This window comes from Lupinus angustifolius, chromosome LG07 (assembly GCF_001865875.1).
Source record: "Lupinus angustifolius cultivar Tanjil chromosome LG07, LupAngTanjil_v1.0, whole genome shotgun sequence".
Classification (NCBI taxonomy): domain Eukaryota; kingdom Viridiplantae; phylum Streptophyta; class Magnoliopsida; order Fabales; family Fabaceae; genus Lupinus; species Lupinus angustifolius.
In genome coordinates, this window is record NC_032015.1 from 4450750 (window position 1) to 4473198 (window position 22449).

The window sequence follows — 22449 nt, forward strand, 5'->3', positions numbered from 1 at the left end:
GTGTGGTTTTATATTTTTATACGATAGGAATTTTAGCATATGTTTAATTCAAATGCAAACATGTTTACTATTGTTTTCATTTTTTATTTTTGGAAACAATTTTGTGAGAAAATTCAATTAAACCTATTTTTGAAATTCAAATTGAAATTTTATGTGTTGGGTCATTAAGCCAAAAAAATATTTTTTATTTGTTTATAATTTTTTTGAAAAAATATATTTTGGGCTGAACAAAATTGGGTATTCACACTCTACATACATATTGATGTTCACAGCTCGGAGGATTGTTTCCAATATGAAGATACATGTTCCGACCCATGGGTACTCCTCAAAATACTCACAATGGATACACACAAAAATAACTTATCGACGAAAATAAATATCGTAATATTGTCCAGGGGTACTCGCATATATATTTTAATTACATATTTTATACTTGTTTGTTATTGTTTTAATATTATATTTGATCTATTTTATTATTATTTTCATAATAAATTTTAGTGATTTGATTATTATAAAATAATCATAAAATTATCATATACATATTATATTACTCAAGTAATAATTATTTTTATATATTGATTATTATAAAATATATAAAAATATAATTAAAAATGAAAACTCGTTGGATACCCACAAATATCAGTTACATGTGTGGATACCAACAAATAGTGCAGGTATGAATAAGGGTATGTATTACCTTTGTCTCTCTCGCCCTATTGTCATCTCTAGGTTTAATATTACTTTTAGATAAAGTCTAACATATTAAGCCCAAAAATCTTGAGTCTAACATACTTACTGGAAAATCTAGCCTATTATAGGCTAAGTAATATACCTTTGGTAAGATAAGTGGTCTAACATGTTTTCAATCTTGTATATATGAGTATGTTTGACCAATTCAAGGAAGTTGAAGCAACCCAATCATTTTAAGAAGAATAATGATATATTCTATATCTTTTACTCATAATAAAATAATATATATCACTTGTAAATAAATTAGTAATAAATAAAATATCATTTTGTAATATTTAATATTTTCTTTTAAATAAAAAGATGAGTAGAAGAATTTAATAGGGATATATCATTTTCCTCTTCATAAACATACTAATTTCAAAATGCAGCTGTACGTTTATTATCAACAAAAGTTGTCAGTCTAGATTGTAGGCACCAGATTTTTTTATTTGAAGAAGTTAGCAATTGCATTAGTAAAAGTATGACAAGTGAAACATGTCATTTTGCAAGTTCGATCAATATATAACTGCGAGCAATTGAATAAGACACTGACGATCAACAACCAAGCAAGTTAAAAATGTACTAATAATAACCAGACAACAAGTATTACTATATCAAGGTTATTAAGGCTGATTAATCTATATATAAACAATAAACATGTGATTGTATTGTATTCTTCAAAAACAAAAAACGTGATCGTAAATTGTTTGCAAATGAGATGCATTAATTTTGTATTTGACAATCAAACCCCTTTTTTTGTACAAAAAAAAAAGAACAATTATAGTACAAAGCTAAAATCGATGTTTAATGTTTGCTTAAAAGTAAAAAATAAATAAATTATGAAGACCTCTCAGATACTAATTTCACGAATTATGCAATCCCCATAATACTAAAGATTTGAATCTCTAAATCGTACATTGACTCTTGACGCTATTCTATGTATACTCCATTGCAAAGAGAACATGACAGCGAGAGCCAGAGATTGAATTTAAGAAAGTCAGGAGAATGAAATAATGGAATGCTGAGTCCCATATCTAATAGAAATATATTAATCAAGTTTTAAGAGGAAGTTTTAGTGAAAAACTATAAGACACACAATAATATATTTGACTGAATATTGGATAATAAAATGGGAGAGTAACTCCATGTAAAAACATGAGTGGATACAATATTAGATAATATATAATTAGAAATTAATATATTGAAGATATTTGGAGGAGACCATTAGAAAATTTAATATGGAGAGTAGATTAAATAAGATTAGTCTAATACCTAAAAGAATAAATATGCCCATAAAATCATTGGCGAAAAAAATCATAATTTATAGCATTATTGCATCATTTGTTCATAGAATGAGATTCATCTCAAATAACAGAGAGATAAGTGATGCCAAAAACCAAAGAAAATATAATATGCTTTTATACTTATATCCTTATGTTTATTATGATAAGATAAATTTACCTTTCAAACTAAAAGGAAAAATTGTAGTTACCTCTCCATTAATGAAGAGGAGTCTGACACCCTCTTGGTAAGAAGGTTGGCTGGTTATTGTATACCAAATATATTCATTCTCACAAATACAATCAAAGTCTTGCGTCTTAAGGACCACAATGATAACAACAAAAATCATTTGTAGCAAAATAAACATGTTATTTGTTCTTGTTTAATTCGTAAGGGTAAGCTAAGTAAATATCATTCTTAAAGTTGTGAGTCATCATTAAAAAATGAAAAAAAAAATTGTTAGAAGAAATAGAAATATAAACGTTGTTAGGTTTATGAGATTCATTTAAGAATGAAAATAAAGTTGCACATAAAATAATTAGTGAGACTTATTTAAGAATGTTTTGGACTATTGAGATGGTCATTCAAATAATTCAACAGTTAATATAAATTACTTCGTAATAAAGTATCTTCTCGTTGTTCGTGCCAATAGATAACTTATTTCATTTTCCGCCGGTACAACTGTGACATGTGTAATATTTTATTTAATTCTAAAAATATTTTTGAAAAAATGATTAAATAAGACATATTATAATTTTAATGACGAAAAGATATAACTTATCTTCTTATACTAGACTAGAAGATATTTTAATTTTATTCTCTTTATTTATAATCTTCTCAAGTCTGATAGACTAATACAGAAGTAAACAAAAGTCACCGATATTATGGGTATTACATTTTTTTAATCCTCAAGTTATATCAACTTTAACTTCTCATCCATGTGATACTGCGTATCTGACCAATTAAGATTGTCACAAATTCAGCCCCCAATTTTGCAGATGAAGGCATCAGTTAGCACCTACAAAGATCATGTACCCTTCCATGAGAAGATATTATCCTTTTCCTTCTAATTTCTCTCATGATTATATAATTGTCTCATTTTTAATACTAAACAAAATATTAAATTAAGGATGCACAAGGGATGTCAACCCAAATACAAGACGCAAATAATCAAAATATGATTATCTCGTTTAGCATATGTAATTGGATTCGACACAAGTATAGCACCTACTCATTTCATATAAGGAAATCTCTGTGATAATGTAAAGTGTGACAAACAACTTAGGACCGAGTTCACTACTAGGCACAACCTGTAACACAAACCATTTAACTGTGGTTTCTGGCTTTCTGCACTCAATTATGGAAGCCCATGTTCATCCTTTGAGTTTGAGCTAGCATTAAATTACACTACAAGTTTGTTAAAGCCACCTTTACTATAAAGAAGCAACATAGTTGACGATATACATCTATAAATAGAAGCGGGAAGATTGTGTAGCTACATCAATCTTTTCCTCATATTTTACTAATAGAGAATTTTAAGTATGGATATGACCAAAAGCAGTTCCATCCTAATCATGTTGCTAGTATTTGTCTCAAGTTTGATGGAGACAAAGGCATATTATTTCAGGCAATGTAGCACCAAAGGAAGCAAATGCTATGGACAATACATAAGGTGTCCAGCTGAGTGTCCCAGTAGTGAATCAAATGATCCTAAGGCTAAAGTTTGTCTCATTGATTGTGACAAACCTATATGCAAAGCTGTCTGCAGACGTAAGATATCCTCTTTTAATTTTCTCTAATAATATCTTTTAAACTACAATTTATTATCTACGGCCATATTTTGTACACAACTTTAGCTCTAATATTTGGTGAATAACATATATTACTTGGTTATTGAGGATGTTAATGGATAACCAATGTCCAAACCATTCATCTAGTTTTAATGTGCTTATTTCGTCTTTACAAAGCACATATTGTTAAATTCTTCAGCAATATGATTGGCATAGAACTACAATGATTTGACTAGAATGTATTTAACAAATCTAGACTTTATGATGTTTATTTTTAAATTTGTTTTTGGGTTGGTAGATCGCATACCAAATTGCAATGCACCTGGATCAGGGTGTCATGATCCCCGCTTCATTGGTGGAGATGGCAGAGTCTTCTACTTCCATGGAAAGAGCAATGAACATTTCAGTTTAGTCTCTGATTTTGACCTTCAAATCAATGCTCGTTTCATTGGACACAGGCCTGCTGGAAGAACCCGTGACTACACTTGGATTCAAGCACTTGGAATCATGTTCAACTCCCAAACCTTCTCACTTGAGGCCATCAAGACACCCCAATGGAATGACAAGGTTGATCATCTCAAATTCACCTACAATGGAAATGATCTTGTTCTAGATGAATCCTCTCTTTCCACTTGGTATTCTCCGAACAAAGATGTAAAAGTTGAGAGAGTAGCTGACAAGAATAGTGTTATAGTTACATTGGAGGATGTTGCTGAAATAATGGTCAATGTGGTTCCAGTAACTAAACAAGATGATGCAATTCATAACTACAAAGTGCCTAATGATGACTGTTTTGCTCACTTAGAAGTTCAGTTCAGGTTCTTTGCACTTTCCCCTAAAGTTGATGGTGTTCTTGGAAGGACTTATCGGCTTGATTTTGAGAACACCGCAAAGCCTGGTGTGGCAATGCCTGTTGTTGGAGGAGAAGACAAATACAAGACTACCTCATTGCTTTCTTCAAATTGTGCATCTTGTGTGTTCTCAAAGGATAGTTCATCTGAGAAAGAGACCACTAATGTCACAGACTTTGGCACCCTTGACTGCACCAAATTCTCATATGGTATGGGAATCGTTTGCAAGAAATGAGAACTATCAATATAGTGTTGCTAGGCTACTGCTAAAGCAATAATCAAAGGATTAGGTCCAAATCTCAAACCTTCTTCTAAAATCTAAAACTGTAACTGGCTTCTGCTTCTTTGTCGTATGATTTGATGTCGTTCAATGTTGTGTAAATCATTTGTATCAACGTACTTCACATTTGAATAAATATAAAATATAAAACTACTGGTTTTTCTCCTGCTATTTTCATAATATTATTAATATTGTTCAAGTAGCTTTGATGCTATGTACAACATTATACCAACACTACCAATTCAACAATTTTGCTGGAATAGATAATAAAGGTGTACACATAACATTATGTTTGTTTTAACTCTAGGTACATTTTTATTCAGTAATGGTGAGATAAGTGGGAGATGATAATTTTTAAGCATTTTATTCAGTAATGATGTTGAGCACACTAAATCACTAAGGATGCCATATAAGTAATATAACTAAATACTGTCTAGTATTATTCATGTAGATAAGTATGGGAGATTTGATCTAGTAAATTATCAAATCTTTTTCTACATCAGTCTATACTATGATATTGGAAAAAGTAACAGGTGGAGAACCACTTGTTATTTGCTTAGTGTTAGAGGGTGAGGAAAGAACACATATAACCTTTTCTGTATCTCTCTATACTCTGATATTTTTTTGTTTGAGATGTAACTAGAGGGAAAAGCTTGAATTACTTGAAAACTCAACCCTCACAATATTTAGTATAACAAGCCTGATATATGCAATTTGTATTTTAGAGTTTAATGTACATAAATTTAGAACAATTCATTGACACGATATGCACATTGATAGAGTACAAGATCTCAATCATTGACATGATATGCACGTTAAGCAAAATGTACATAAGAGGTGTCCAACCTATTTTTAAAAGTCATTCTTACAAAAGTGTTTTATTAGCTGATGGTTTGAAAATGATGCATAAAAATTAAACTCTCTGTTATGTTGCATTACTTTTATCTCCCTTCGCCAGGCTATTAGGATAAAGGAAACCAAAAAAAATTGGTTGATAAACCATTCAACATCCTTTTTATTTTGGTACTCGAAGACAGTCAAACATTATTTAACACAAACATGTTTATAGGCTATAGCATGCCACAAACCAAAACACAATGACTGCCTAAGATTATTGACATATGTAACAATATTATCTTCAAGCGCCATTTAGCAGATACTTTTCGAGGGTCCTGACAAAGAATAAGGTAGACTCTGATGTTTCCATCGGTTTGATACTTTCTTGTATGTCAGAATCATGGTCATAAGAGATCTTCACGTTCACCAAAGTTTGATTCTCTCCTATTGCAGATAGTTGATAAGTTGTCTTGTAGTATGATAAACCTTTATTCAGATAGCCCCCTTCAATCACTTGCAACCCAATTTCATGGTTAACCTCATCAAACTCTGTGATCCTCTCCCTCTGGTAATTTGTTCGGCCTTCACCTGTGATTCATTCTCAAAAAATGAATTTGATTAGTGTTCAATACAACACAAACTTAATTTATTAATAGTGTTTGTGTTTCCCATGATAAGGTATAAAATAAGCAACCTACACAGAGTTGCTCGGTTGGACAAAGCTAGAGCTATGTACAAGGTCAAAAATGCTAAGATATAATTCATGTGAAAACACTTGTCGCCTTGTCGAGGTAGCCCTATCCAAATAGAATTGGTCATTTATCGATATATAAAAAACAACAATCCTTTATGTCACAGGCGGGGCACTGATTCAAATTGCGAATCCATGATGAGGCACTGATTCAAATTACAGATGCCATGGCTGCAATATTGTAATTGTGGTGACGCTGCCGGTACCACACCAAGTCAAAATAAGGTATCTCCATCACAACCACATTGGACGACACATTTGAGTTGAATCACCACAATTTCAAAAATATTTTTTACTCAAAATTAATTCACACTGCAATGACCGTACATGGCACATGGCACACAATGTCACAGTAAACAAAATCGCGAACCATGATTAAAAACAGTGAGATGAGATTATATGTATATATTATAAGAATAATAAGAAAGGAGAAACACTCACTAGGGAAAAAATTAAAAACGAGGATTGTACCAACCCCTCCATCGCCTTCAACCATTTCCACATCTTTGACAATATTAGGGATTACCTTTGGAACTATGTCATTGAAGTCCTTGGCTATAGCTGGCCACATGGTCTCCAACCCCACACTGACCTGTGCTTGAGTGCTAAATTCCTTTACCATGGCTCTTCAATTTCTGCTTCCATAATGCAACTTGAAGTTGGTATATAAGAACAAAAGATAAAACGAGAAGGTAAGAACATAATTTAATAAATAAATCAAATACATTAAAAGAAAATGAGGGGAAAATTAAAGTTTACCTGATAAAAGAATAATTAATTAAGAAAATTAATGAAAAAAGGAAAAATAATGAACGTTAAAAAAGGCAAATTAAAGTAATAGGGGAAATTTATAAATGATAGTAAAGAATGCAAAAAGTTTAAAAGGGGTTGGTGGGTTTATAAACAATAAAATTAATGAAAAAAGGAAAATTAATGGACGTTAAAAATGGCAAATTAAACAAAACGATAGAAATCCATGAGAAAAAGAATATAAACAAAATAAAGTAAGATAAAAAGATGTATGTATTGGCAGTATAAAATTTTTTATACTATAATTTTATTATTGACCGTTGATTTTCAAGTCACCATTAACTTTACAATAAAAATAATATAAATGAATAATGTATGATGCACATTATATAAATATTCACACTATAATATATAAATATTACACCAAAGTAAAAGGGAAAATTTAAAAATGATAGTAAAGAATCCAATCAGTGTAAAAGGGGTTGGTGAGTAATTTGTTAGATTGTAGGATTGAAAACGAGCCAAATTGAGTTGAATTACAATTTAGTTAAGTTCAACTCGATAAAAATTTGCTTAGTTTGACTCGGGTTTGATACAAATTTTTTTACCCCGAGTTTGGCTTAGTTAAAGTTCACAAACTGTTCGATTCAATTCAAATACATTCATTTAGATAAGTCAAAAAATTAATTTTTTAAAAATACAAAATTTTAATTATAAATATAACCATGTTTATATATACAATAACAATAAACATCAAATAATAATGCATTGGTCATGCTATAATACAATAAACATAAAAATTATTTATATATATATACTTTTTTTTTGAGCTATCTTATGAATCTAATGAGTCGAACTTTATCCAACTCAAGTTTGTCTATTTATTTAACAAGCTCAATTTTCAGTTCAAGTTCGACTCATTTGGTTCATAAACCAAATTTATTGAACTAAATAACAAGTCGAGTTTCAAACAAATATCAAATTGTTTCGGTTCATTGTCAACCTTAACTATAAGTGATATCTAAGCTTTAATCATTAGGCCGACCCTACACAGGTGTTGCAGGTGCAATTGCCCAAACCTATGACGATAAAGAGCCCATTTAAAAATAATAATTGGATTAAATATTTTTATTTTTTTCTTTTATTTTATGAATATATTGATTTTTATATATTATATCATGGTTTTAATATATTATTACATAGTTCCACTATTTGGTAAACATGATAATAGAGAGAATATGAATAAAACTCACACTCAAATTTACAATTCAATACTTTATTCAACCTTTAATATTAAGTTTTACAAGTTTTTAAATAAGTTTTAATTTTTTGGTAAAACTCTGACACATAAAATGTGAGAATTTGTCGCCTAATATCCCTAAAAGACTGTCTATAAATTTTTTAATAATTTTATTTTTTTCACCTGTCCAGGGCCTAAATATAACAGAGCAGGCCCTAATCATCACTATCCTAACCCTGATGATCCAGCTTTATATAAAATTGAAACATACGTACACATTTATGTAAATACTTATACATAGCATTGAATCAACTTTTAGCTTTGATTTATGCTAATGTACGTGTCCTTAGGTATCACATACAAAAATATTTGACGCAAGGGATATCACAGCCATAATTTATAATTGTGCTCTGTTTCATCTAGCAAAATAGTTTATAATAGTGCAGTAGGATAAAAACGGAACATTATAGTCAAATGTCCTAAAAATCGGACTCGCATTCCATATTTTGGACTCCGGCATGCAACAAAAAAATCAGTGGCCACAATTAGAAGCTTATGCATAACATTATAATATCTCGCCTTAGTCAATGCATTGCAACTTTAAAGTAGTTTAATATTAAGTAGTATATCAAATTTAATGAAATACCTAAGTAACTCACTTAAAAAATTAATCATTTTGATGAACTCTCTACATATGTTTAATTCCTGACAATTAATATCTTTTATTGAAAGTTGCGTTACGAAAAGGATTGCCTATATAGGTTTAATTAAAATACATTACCGAATATTGATAGGTTACTAAAGTCGCCAAAGAAAGAAATGACATAGTTGAGTCAGTGTCCATAAAATGAAAGATGGTGCGAACGTTAGCCATAAAAGGAACGACAATGTTAGAATTCTTACATTAGGTAACATATCAAACTCAACTACTCAAGGGTATTTAAACTATGAAGTAAGAATCATCTACGATACTTGAGAGAGGATTCTTACGACACATTTATTATAATAAAATAACACTTTTGTCATGAAAAACAAAATGACAAACAATAACTTCTTTCTCGAGTACTAGAGATTATCTTGTTCCAAACTATGAGACTCTATCATTTAATAGATTAGTCTTTAGAGTTGTACTATTTTCATGTATTTAAGTTGTAATTAACTAGTAATATTTTTCTGTTGCACAATATGAAATAAGGAAAGAAACTCTCACATTTTTCGCCCACGTGGATTTCATATTATATTATTGGGAGTGTTCTTGTTTGATAGTTAGCAAATTTGCCAAACTAGAGAGTGCCCTTGGATTATATAGAATGATGAAGAGAGAAAAATGTAGATAGTGGCAAGCATTTGGTTTTATTGTTGAAATGAAACATGCCTTCGGGGTTTTTTATGGGTGGAGTCTAACTTGCGAACTAAGGGTTAGTTCGCTTCCATGTGAACTCCTTTTGTACCTATTGGATGAAAAGCGTTTGAATCTGTGTCGTTGAAATGGTGACCGGGAACTTATTACATAGAGAAGTCGATTTTGCAGAATACAACTTCTGCCTTCAGAGAAGTCGATTTCGTAAGAAGTAACTTCTGAACACGATGGAGTCTTGCCTGTGGAATACGACTTTTGAGAAGAAGTAAGTTTAGTTGTACGAAACCGACTTCTGAACATGGTGAATGGAATGAGCCTAATTTTGTTTATTTATTGGTGGCCTTTTCTGAAATTTGATTATTTTTTTAAGATTTAAAAATTTATTAACATTAATTTAAATGATTTAATGGACATGTTTTTTTTTTTAATGGGTTGAGGATTTTTGTTTTTGTGAAATATCAAAGTAGTTGTAATTGCAGGATTATAATAAAAATTAAATTCATTAGTAATTAAGTTACAATATTAATAAATTTATCAATCTCCTAAATGTCCCCCTGTTTCACACCTATGTGGTTGTCTATGACGTCGTGACCTCACTCGATCTCCATTTCTAGTTTGATGTTCAACTATATTTGTCTCTCTAGTAGGGAAAATATTATCATCAACCATAAAAGAACTTGGTCTAACACCATCATCTTGATTGTAGGTAAACCTCATATCATTGAAAACATTTGTTGATTGAGGTGTACCCAATAAGTTATTCAGGAAATCACTATCCTCTGCACAGAGAGAGTAACGATGAGGCATGATATCATTAGTGTGTTGGTGGTGTGACGGTTCATATTGAAAAGATATTCTTTCTGGTTGAATATTGTAAGAGTTGGACATTAACGGTTGATACATTAGATGTTGAGACATAAATTGTTGTGACATCATAGGTTGGTACATTAGAGTTTGTGGTGTAGGAGCTGTATGGGTGTAGGGGAGTGATTGACTTTGTTGGTAATTTATTTGACGTGTATCTCGAAGTAGTAATTCAGAAGACAAGAAAGGTCTAGAATTGGTTAGATATAAATTCATATATTGTTGTGTGGTATGAAGATTTGATTGGAGGTCCTTGCAAGAGTTGATCTTTGCGATGACTCCATTGATAAATTCACTCTGCATGCTTGACAACCCAATTTGTGTCTTGATTTCCATGTTTGTCAATTTTGTGCAGGACATCAATATTCTACGGTGGGAGTGGAATTTCTTGAACCAAGCCAAACTATAGTCTGACTCGATCTGTTTGATGTCATTCGACGATTGAGAAACAAACCAAAGTTGTGCATGCAGTCCAGACCTTCTTATTTTTTTGGACATGACATGGGAGATTGTTGCTATAAGCATGATATGAGAGTCATTTAAACTACAAAAAATGAATTAAGTATATTATTATGAAATAAAAATATTGTGTCAAGTTGTAATGGTAAGAGTTTAATATATGTTACTTTGTTGATATCCATTTGATCTATGTATGACCTAAATCCTACCAAATCCCCATGTGGAACTCCTGTAAAGCTACAATTTCTGAGACCCCACCTATATAAAATTTATAATAATTATTAGGGAAAAAAGAAATATAGTTCTTGTAAATAAAATTTGTTGTTTAGGTAGAAATATATATTACCTCGCAGCAAATGGATAAGATGATATAACATTCACCATGGGTGCAATGAAAGGTAAGCGATACCACGTCCAAGATTGTAAAAGTAGCAAGCAGTCGCCCAGGGCCCTCTCATTTGATTTTGTTTCCTTACATAACACTCTATACAAATTAGCCAAACAAGCTGAACCACAACTATATCGGTTAACTCTTGATAGGCCCTCAAGTAAAGGTAAGTACATTAAATGTACTCGACTATTGGATTTATTGGGTATTAACTTCCCCCAATAATCCAGAGGATGTGTGCCCTAAAATATTGTTCTAATAGTAGTTGTGTAGGTGCAAATGGGAGGTTGCTAAAGTTTTGAATTAACCAAGTTAATTTTAACTGACATCCTCGCATGTCTAATCCTCCAATTGGAACCTTTCACAAAAGCTCCATACACAGTTCATTCCAATAAAGAAAAGTGGGTTCCGCTATCGGGAGACCATTAAGAGTAACTCCTAATTGGAGTGAAACATCTTCCAAAGTATTGGTGCATTCACCACATGGAAGATGAAATGTGTGAGTCTCGGGCCTCCATCTTTCAACCAGAGTCATAATTAAAGATGAATCTATGTTATAAGATCAGAGACGTGGTATTTGTGAAAAAAACCAATAAGTTTTAATAGATCTTCTAGTAGTGGTTGTTCTCCAATGACATTGACATGTCTTAATTTCATCTTATCTCTAGTGGAGTCCTGTATAAGAAATAAAATTTACTAGACAATGTAACACGAAATATATATTTATTATACTAATGTTATACATGATTATATAGATATTCATAAATATTTTTGAAAATTTTATAAAATGACGAGGGTAGCACTTGAACCCATGTCGTAGGTCATTGTAATAACTAAATGGGCGAAACTGTTTTTCATTATAAAATTTGTTTACACTAATAATAGTACTTAACGAAATTAACTACAAGAAAATAAAGTAAAATTATTATTTTATTCATAAAGTATTGAATAATTGTCGAAAAATGAAGTGAAGAACATCATCAATTTTTTTCCAGAATAGTTAAAAGGGAATTTTGTGTAGTTAACGAAATAAAATAAAAATCTTACATGTAAATGATTAAATAAAATAAATATTGGTCTAACCGAATAGTTAATGTAGTATGTTGTCTAAGAGAATAATTAAAAAATGTTTAACATGTATTTAAGTAAAAGAATTAAAAACTATACAATATAGTAATATAAGAAATAAACCAACCGAATAATTAGTCACAAAGGATCTGTATTCATTTTGTAACTTTAGCAATTGAGCTATTTTAGTTAAGAATATGATATGGTCGATGTAGAATGTAGGATGTAATTGTTGATGAAGATATTTTGGTAGGGTGGTGTTGTTAATTTATAGAGTTGTAGTAGAAATTATTTTGGTAGTTTAATTTTATCATTTATTACGTATATAGTATAGTCAATTCACCATTATTATCTGCGAAAAACATGCAAAAAGCCTGTGGAGAAGACTGAAAAAGACTACCATTTTCCTTGGGCACGTTATCCCAGGACGACGTCTTAATGGACCGAAGTCGGTTTGGTAGATATAAACTTCCCCACAGTCAGATGTTGGTTCTCGGAAACCGACTTCCCAACATCCACACGACACTCTAGTATGACTTCCTAACGTATTGACGTTGGGCTTGGTGAACCCGACTTCCCTATGAAGTCGGTATGGGGCCCAATAGGCCCGCACCTAACAATGTAGGTGCACAAATTGCAGAGTTGAAACCGACCTATCCCAAACCGACTTCCCAATGACTTCAGTTTCAAAATTCAAAAATGCAGGTGGTAGTGAGTTGGAAAAGTTTTTTATATATACATAGTACTTATTGATTATTATAGTTTACACAATGTATGAGAAAAAATATTATGTTGTCTTCTTTGGTAGAGTTCCAGGGATATATAAATCATGGGTTAATTGTAATAAACAAGTTAACGGTTTTAGTGGTAGTTTATTTAAATCGTACACAAATTTGGAAGTAACATAATTTGAGTGGCAAAAATTTGTGAATCACCATTCGGTCGATGAAATGCATAACCACCTTACTACCAATGATGAAATGAACTTAAATGGATATGCACATTTAGGTAGTGTTCGAAGTGAATTGGTATCGAAACTAGTCCTAGTGTAGGGTCGTGATCCGTATATGGATGGTGTATTTGTTAGGTTTTTTGTGTGTGTAATGTTGATGTATTTAAGTAAATTATTTTTAGGTGTATAATGTGTAATTCTTGAATTTTATTTAATATGTAACTATAATTTGTATCACATTTTGAATATACTTTATTTATTTTATTTTATTTTCCTCTTCTTAAATGCTTCTCTCCTCCCCTCATTCAATGCCCTTTTCCCCCACTAGAAACCGTATTCTATACTACTTAATACTGCACACTCAGAAACACACTACAAGTTGGAAAACATGGCATCATTTGCTAGAAATGAAGGAGAAGATAACAATAATGTAAGTTTATTTCATTTATTTTTCTTCTTCTAATATATTATTCCATACTTAACATATAGTATATTTTTAATGATTGCAGGAATTTGATAAACTTTGTAATAACTCTTTCTTCTCTAACAATATTGTATGCGAAAAAAATGAATTATCCTTAATTATTTTTGCCGAGTTTTTTTAGAATTTGTAAAACATAGCATTTATTGTGTTCTTCATCTTGCATTGAAGTGTATAGCTTTTATTGTGTTCTTCATATTGCTTAAAATAAGTTTATAACCATTAATTGTATTCTCCATGTTGCTTAAAATGCTATTTTCAACATGCACAAAATTTATGATCATTTATTGTGTTCTTCATTTTTTTTAGTGAATATTGTTTAATTTGAAAATTAATAACTAAGCTGTGTTTTTTTAGTTTGAACCCATGTGAAAACCCTTATCAGTGACTTCATTTGCCAAATGAACTAAGCTGCGTTTTTGTTAAATTTGGTGTATGCATATTTTTTCATTTTGAACATGTATGCTGCCTATGAAAATAAAAAGTAAAATGTTTGAGGCTGGGATTCGAACCCAATGCAAAGTCCTTGTCACTGACTTTATTTGTCTATGTAGACTTTTTCATTTTTACTTCTCGATTGACTTTGAAAATAAATTCTAAAATTAAACACTAAATACAACTTTTGATTGAACGAGTGGAGTACTTGGAGTAAGAGTTTGAAACTTTGAAGAATGAAATGTTGATTCTTAAAAATGCAAACATTGAAAAGAAAAATATCATATTAACACCACCAACAAATATTGTGACAAACTGACGACGATGATAATGTGGACAATATGTTTGTTTGTAAGGGTAAAAGTCCTTATAGTAGAAAAAGTGTCAAGGTAATAATTAATTATATTAGTTGTAAACTTTTTCCATCATTTCTTTAAAGCCTTCCTCCGTTTTGCAAGCAAGGTTACACCATACTATACGACCATCACTCAAAGCTCCATATCTGTTGCTTTGAATTGATTCTTGACTCAGGTCACACTTTTCCAAACACGATGAACATCTTTAGCTTTTTTTGTCCACCTCTCAAGAATAAGACGATATGTCAACTGTGGCTTGTCTAGAATTAGTAACACAAAAACAGTATGACTACATGACATCCCAAAAGATTCCATTATTCTAATTGAATATTTAATGTTCACGTTAGAACCACCATCATAATGGGAAACATGTCACTTCCTCTTGGGGCTGTAATGCTTTCCAACTTTGTATATTACATGACTTGATGTTTGGTGGGTAGAAATAATCTTCATTTTTGCAGGTTTTAATAACACTTCACGAAATTCTTTGAACACCACTCTAGTATATATCGAAGCAGTATGCCACTATCAATTATGATAAGTAGTTTGTAACACGTCATCACCAAATGAAGATTTAAAATCTTGAACAACCTCATTGTTGCGTATGTGGCTTACACATCATTGAAAGTGATGCAAAAATTCAGTCACATTATATTCGGACTCTGTGTACCTCCCCATTTGTGAATGTAAGTCATTACATCGTGATGTGGTATGCAAACCAGCATAAAACTTTCCCCGAATGTAAGATCTGACCCATATACTTCTACAATCATAAGTTTGAGCATCCCAAACATTATTTTGAAGCCCATGTTTGATGATAACTTTTTTCCACATCATTTGAAAGTATCCACCCTCAACATCAGCGTATATAACTTTCTGAAAGTCCTTATGAAAATTCGTTTTCTTTATATTTTTTCCAGTGTTGTTACATATATGCCAAGCACATATTCTACGATGAGCTTCAGGAAAAACTCTTTGGATTGCATTTCTCATCGCCAAGTCCCCATCAGTGATAACACACTTTGGCTATTTCTCATTCATTGCCTCTAAGTTTTTTTCAAGAAGCCACACATATGTTTCCTCTGTCTCATTTGACACAACAGCTGCAACAAATATTATTGTTTGTTTGTTATGATTTACACCAGAAAATACCACGACTGAAAATTTATATTTGTTTCAACCGTAAGTTGCATCAAATGCAAGAATATATCCGAAAATTGAGTAGTAAAAAATGCTACATCTATCAGCCCATAACAATTGTTGCAACTTACTTTTTTCATCTACTGTATGCCTCCAATACATTGTACAATCTGGTTTCGATAGGTCCTTCAAGTATTGTAAGGCGGCTTCTACGTCACCATTTCTGATCCTTCTTTGCTTCTGGATTTGATTGTATGTCTTTCTTTGAAAACCCAATGTAGCAATAACCACCACATTGACCAGCAAATGACACAAATATTTTTTTCGTTCCAATGTCCAGCTCTCTCATGGTGTTCATTTGAGCAACATTTGTCTCGGTCATTCTTCGATTAGAGGCTATCATTCCACCATAATGTTCACTAACGAGTTCATGACTATGTTCATCGGAAAAGTAACTAACATACCAACCTCCTTTTATGTTATCAACGTGAATCTTCGTTCTTGCTAAACAACCGCATCTTGTATCTTTTCTGGGCACCCTCTTCTGAACCACATCATCTTTTTTTCTCTAAATCCTTCTCTGTCAAAAAGAAATGATTGCCACAAAATTTCACCATTTTTGTCCCGGTGGGTCTGATATTTTCTGATACCAAATTTTTTCTCCATACCATACATCTTATAAAATTCATATGCAATATCATTATTTAAAAATATTAACTTCTTCACTTCATCTTCGTTTAACAATCCAAAATCAATTTCATCAAAATCTAAATGCTCTGTTTTATTAATATTTTCAGCATCACTATCAACAAATTCTTCTACAACCTAAAATCACTAAAATATATCAATTACAAGACAAATATAAAAAAATCAACACAAAATAAAATATTTTCTCAATAATAATACTTCATCAGAATAGTTTTTATTGTTGTTGTTAATTTATTCTTCCATCTATAAATATAATTAAAAAAAACAAATACGACACTAATCAATATAATTATCATAAAAAACACTTAACAATACAATAAACAGAGAAAAAGCTTCAATTTTCATTAACTATCATATTTCCTAAACAAACACTAAGTAACTAAAAACTAACCTTAATAATGCACTTCCACCAATTCTATATACTCAGTGACAATGTAACATTCTGAAGCAGTTCTTCAACCAAGAGAAAAGCCAATCTTCTACGGTTGAGAAATGTTTGATAAGTGATAGTAAATATATACACTAAAGTTGGTTTGACTCAAACTAACTACACCGAACACGACTTCTATAGGGATGTTGGTTTCGTGGAGGACGACTACAACATGTCTCATCCTGCCAAACCGACTTCTGTTAAGAAGTCGTCTTCTCCTATACCAATGTTGTCTTGCCTAGAAGTTAAAACCCGACTTCTACATTAATGTCTTTCTACCCCATGATGACTTCCAAACGGCCAGTAACAGGTAACCAATAATTGAAATTGTCATCCAACAACTATGGACTAATTCGTTTCCATGTGAACTACTAAAAGGTTCGCATATTAGTTCTCGCCTTTTTGATATCATTGGTTTGAAGTATGAATACAAAAAAAAAAACTATTCAGATGGAAGTTTCTCTTGTACACATTTTATTAATCAACCAAAGCAATAACTGATTTTCAAACAATAAAAAATTTTGGTTGTATTGTTTCTCCCAATTAGTTACAACATAATATGACTTCTCAAATAGTAGCTGATTTAAATTGAGTCAAATTTTAGAAGAAGCCACTAGATTTCTAGAATGACCAAAATATCAAGAGTTTGATTCTTGGGAGCGATATTTGTTAGGAGGAACAATCACGAATCCCGAAAGGGATTAGTTCTTTACCCAAAAGAATTCGATTATTGGAAGCGACACTTGTTAGCACATAAGAGGGGCAACCACGAATCCCGAAAGGGATTAGTTCCTTACCCAAAAGGTGAGGGAAATAGGGAATACCCTTGGTAGTATGAAAAAAGATACTACACGAAGCCGAAATGCTGAAAAAGGGTATAACTGTACAAATTTCATTTATTTATTCATTCACAAAATCAAACACCTTATTCTGGAAGTTGAACCAGAAATTGTTCATGTGTTGTACAGAACCCAAACAGAAAACTGATGCAATGATAGAAAATTATAGTCTCATTCGATCAAGTATCCGACCCGCATAATGGAATAAATATTTGATCGTTGTTGTTGATCATAAAGTTAGTATAAAATAAATTCCTGGTGTCTTACCCCACCAGGAAGCAAGGCTTCTAGTTGCACACCCTCGAGATTTGGGCAAAACATAGGTTTCAAACATGATTAAAGCAGCATAAATAAAATAATTAGAAGTGTGTAAAGGTGAAGGACAGAATGATACTTTTATCAATATATAAGAGCATTTGCAAATATCATTTCTGCTCAAAGAATCAATCTCAATCAAAATACCTAGGAAGCATGTTTAACTTGATATTCTCCCCGTCTTAGCCTGGCCAGCAAGCAAAGGTAATAATGCAACTAAACCTATGCAAGCTAAAATAACCAAAGAAACAAGTATTATGATACAATCACAAGCAGGGTAAAAGTGTATACAGTATACCTGAAAATACAATGTTATCCTCGACGGGATAGGGTTGTTGGTAAGTTTACATGAACATTAAGTTTGAATAGATGATGCAGTTGGTGGTGTAGCCCTCCCTGTTTTTTATATTTTTAATAAAAGAACACCCCTCTGTACTATTCTTACACCAATCCATGGACTAGTAATACTTATGTGTTCAATCATCCAATCTTCTAATGGTTACATAACTTATCTATGGCCCTATGATCAGCTAATACACAATCTTCTAATGGTTACATTACTTATCTATGGTCCTACCGTGCCACCCGCAGTTATCCGGTTCTTCCCTTTGGATTTCCGTGAGCTAGTAATGCTAGTTATCAAAGAGCTAGCTGCATTACATACAGCACTAGTTCCCATAAACTTCAACCCAAGGTTATTTGACAAATATTCAAGCACACTTTGATCTGCTCCTGTGACTCGTTGCAGCTGGTGCACCTGTTCCCGAGATATAATAGTGTAAAGCGGCAATGGCAATTGTTCGGGAACTGGGTAAAGAAATCGCAGCAGCACCATTGAGTGGGGACTTTCTGATGAAGGATCTAATATGAAAGAAAATCTCCCAAACTCCAAATCGGGTTTCTTGAATAAATCCACCAGTATATCAATGATGGGTCCAATATTCTTAGGTGTGATCTTTCTAGGATTATTTTGTGGACACCCAGTTAACTTGTAAATGCGTGAAGCTTCTCTCAAGCCACTTAAGAAAGCACCATGCATAGTTGCTGGATATTGCCTACTTGTAGCCTCACCAGCAAAGAATAGTTGGTTCCCCACATCTTCTGCAAGTATATCATAATCGCCACCGGAAGAACCCACACCAACATGAGAGTATGAACCATAAGAAAGGGGATCGGCACCCCATTTTGTACAAACTGACTGAATTGGATTGGGCACGATGATGCCTTTAGGTTCAAATATACCTGCAGAAATAGGTGTAACATATTCATATAAGATATCCAAACAAGGCAAATGACAGAAAATATACAATATACAAAATGTGGAATAAACAAACACAATAATAATAACGGGATTTAATTTTTCATCACTAACTCTTAAAACATGAGTGATACCTCTTAGGACAGACAAAACCCGATGAAGCAAAACATGTGGATGTGTGGATTCAAAGGTTTGTGCAGCCTCACCAGCCACCAGTGCAATAAGGGTTGGGCCTCCAGAAACAGTGTGGTAACTATAGAATAAGAAGAATTGTCCACGTTGATGACTTTGTCCATTGAGGCATCCAAATGTGTCCAGATCTTCGCCCCAAAAAACATGCGGAAAAACCATGGCAACTTTATTCAGCAACCCAAACCCCAGCCTTTCAATTGCCTCCAACTTTCTAGAAGGCAATTCAGGTTCAAACTTGATGGATTTCTTCTTCAAAACACCGAGAGGCACAGTGCATAAGGCAATTTGTGCACGAAAAACTTGGCCCCCGACGACGACAACATCGACACCATCGTTTCCATATCTGATAGTATTGACAGTCTTTCCATAAAAAATAGGAATGCCTTCACTCAAAGCATTAATCAATCTCCCATTGCCTCCAGCAAGAAAGCAGTGATCACCACCCATTTCAAAAGGATCATCTTGATCCCAATGGGCAGCTGATAAATTTGAAAGACATCCCGCATTTGCATATTCCAAATTTGCAAAATGCCATTCAAGCAACTGTTTTTCATCGACGCTTCCAACCGCGCCATATAAAAGCTTGAGTTTCTCCAACACTGAGCCAAGAGAAGTATCTCTGGAGAAGCCGCCGCCCATAATTTGCCTCAGCTCCATAACTCTGTCAAGCAAATTATTAAATACGGATTCCACATGTGAATCTATTTCCTTGTCAACCAGCTCCCCATTTGGCTTGTACAGAGGGCACCTATCTCTGATTTTGTGAAGTGGTATACAAAGTTGCCGAGCCAGAACCGCCAAAGGATTAGCATCAATGCCAGTGATAATACTCCCACCAAGATCCACGAAAGCTAAAGTATCCTCATGCCCCACCTTTTTAGTATAAACCCTTCCACCGGGACGATCCCTGCCTTCCAAAATGGCAACCTTGTAACCGAATGACAAGAGTTGCCGTGCTGCTGCTAACCCAGCAAGGCCAGCACCAATAACAATCACACCCCCTTCAAAAATTGTCTCGGGTATTTGGGAAGTAAAAGAAGGCAGAACACCAAAATTGATATAACCATTGTAGAAAAGAAAGTCATACGCAGAATTAATCAAATGTTCACATTCACTGCTCACAGTTTCTCTGATATGTGTTTTAGTCAACCATACCTTTACATTTTCCCTCCACAGAGCCAATATATGATTTCTTACAACAATATAATCATTCTGCTCCTTACCACCCAATTCTTTCACAACCCCAGCCTTAATCTCCTCCTCACGCAAAGCATCAATTGGGAAACCTAGCGAGAAGGCGATCATGGCCTCGGTTTCAGTCTCTCTATCTATATCTTCTTGTGTCTTATTTTTCTTCTTCAAATCATCAACCAATTGCTCATCCATTACATCCTCGTCGTAGTTCCGCAATTTAGACTTCTTCCTTAATGACCTATTCGAAAATGATGCATCTGAACATGAATTGTCCATCATTCCCGTATAGTTTTCAAACAAAAAACCAAAATTGCAAACCCCAGTTACACAATAATATGCCCCGTCTTCAACACAAGTATACTAAGCTTGATAAAGCAAATGGGTATTACTTATTCACCAAAAAGAATCAAAATTTAACTTCACAACAACAACAGTAGTACTATATCACTCTTGTGTGCAAAAATGGAGCAAGAGGACTGTTTCGAGGGGAGATATTTTAGCGTTGAAACACTAAGAAGCGAAATGAAGAGCGAAGAAATTGAAGAGCGAAGAAATTGAAGAGAGAGTAGACAGAGAAAGGGGCTTACATATATAGAGCAATTGAACATGCAGAAATTTGTGCTCATAAACAGTGAAAACGGCAGTAATCAAAACATTAGACTAAGAAATGTTTTTATACTAAAAATGAATAGAAAAGAAAAAATAATAGGGTTTATGTTTTGAACTCCACGGAATCTTGGGCCATTCCTGGTCTACATACAGAGCCCAAAGCATATCATCGACCAGAGTAATTTCACACTAACATGTAACAAATTCATATGTGAAAAAACTGATTTAAACAATGGTTTACTCAATTATATTTCATCATGAATTTAAGTATAAGGCTCAATACGTATGTCTAAAATGAACTTTAAGAACAACAATGGAGTGATTAACTCATGGATGTATCCAATGGGTAATTGTGATAAGGGATGAAAGCCGGAAAAAGATGGTTCAGTTTGATATGTTTTGTGTTCATTTTCATAGTTAGAACTGAAATGATCACAAACTGTTTGGTTGGAACCGCTAAATTGTATTATGTGTTTGTAAGTTTGGCATTATGCTATACTTCATATCTAGATTTGTTTTTTAGTTAAATATTAAAAAAACTTGTTAGTTATGTTTTACTTATACGAGTTTACAAGATAGAAGAGAAACTATACTACATTGTATCAAGTTTTACCTAATTGATAATTATTCATTGGTTTTACGATTCTCGCAGTTCCAGATCCCATGGAACCGCAAACAAATTCCTAAAAAAATTAAACGAACTTTAAAACTGAAATAGATTTTTTAGTTTGCTTTGGTTTTGTAACTCAATTTGAAACCACTTATACATCTAGTTATAATTAAAATTCAATAATTATTTTGACTATTAGTGAACTAAGAAAGTGGAAAATGAATTCAATGAATTATGTTTCTATAATGGAGAGATTACTTATTAATTAAAATTCAATATATC

General features: G+C 32.5%; 3 protein-coding genes across 3 annotated transcripts; 1 reads left to right on the plus strand and 2 right to left on the minus strand.

Annotated features, from left to right (window-relative positions):
- LOC109353003 lies at nt 3514-4917 on the plus strand. Its single transcript, XM_019595189.1, has 2 exons — nt 3514-3780; nt 4099-4917. Exons 1-2 carry the CDS (start codon nt 3552-3554, stop codon nt 4884-4886), a joined length of 1017 nt encoding a protein of 338 aa, XP_019450734.1. The 5' UTR covers nt 3514-3551; the 3' UTR covers nt 4887-4917.
- Nucleotides 5931-7178, minus strand: LOC109353007 (phytohormone-binding protein-like). The gene is made up of 2 exons (XM_019595195.1): nt 6961-7178; nt 5931-6356 (listed from the first exon to the last, which is right to left on the minus strand). The coding sequence occupies exons 1-2, from the start codon at nt 7139-7141 to the stop codon at nt 6070-6072; spliced, it is 468 nt and encodes a 155-aa protein (XP_019450740.1). The 5' UTR covers nt 7142-7178; the 3' UTR covers nt 5931-6069.
- LOC109351905 (lysine-specific histone demethylase 1 homolog 2-like) lies at nt 18536-21625 on the minus strand. The gene is made up of 2 exons (XM_019593595.1): nt 19697-21625; nt 18536-19546 (listed from the first exon to the last, which is right to left on the minus strand). Exons 1-2 carry the CDS (start codon nt 21225-21227, stop codon nt 18870-18872), a joined length of 2208 nt encoding a protein of 735 aa, XP_019449140.1. The 5' UTR covers nt 21228-21625; the 3' UTR covers nt 18536-18869.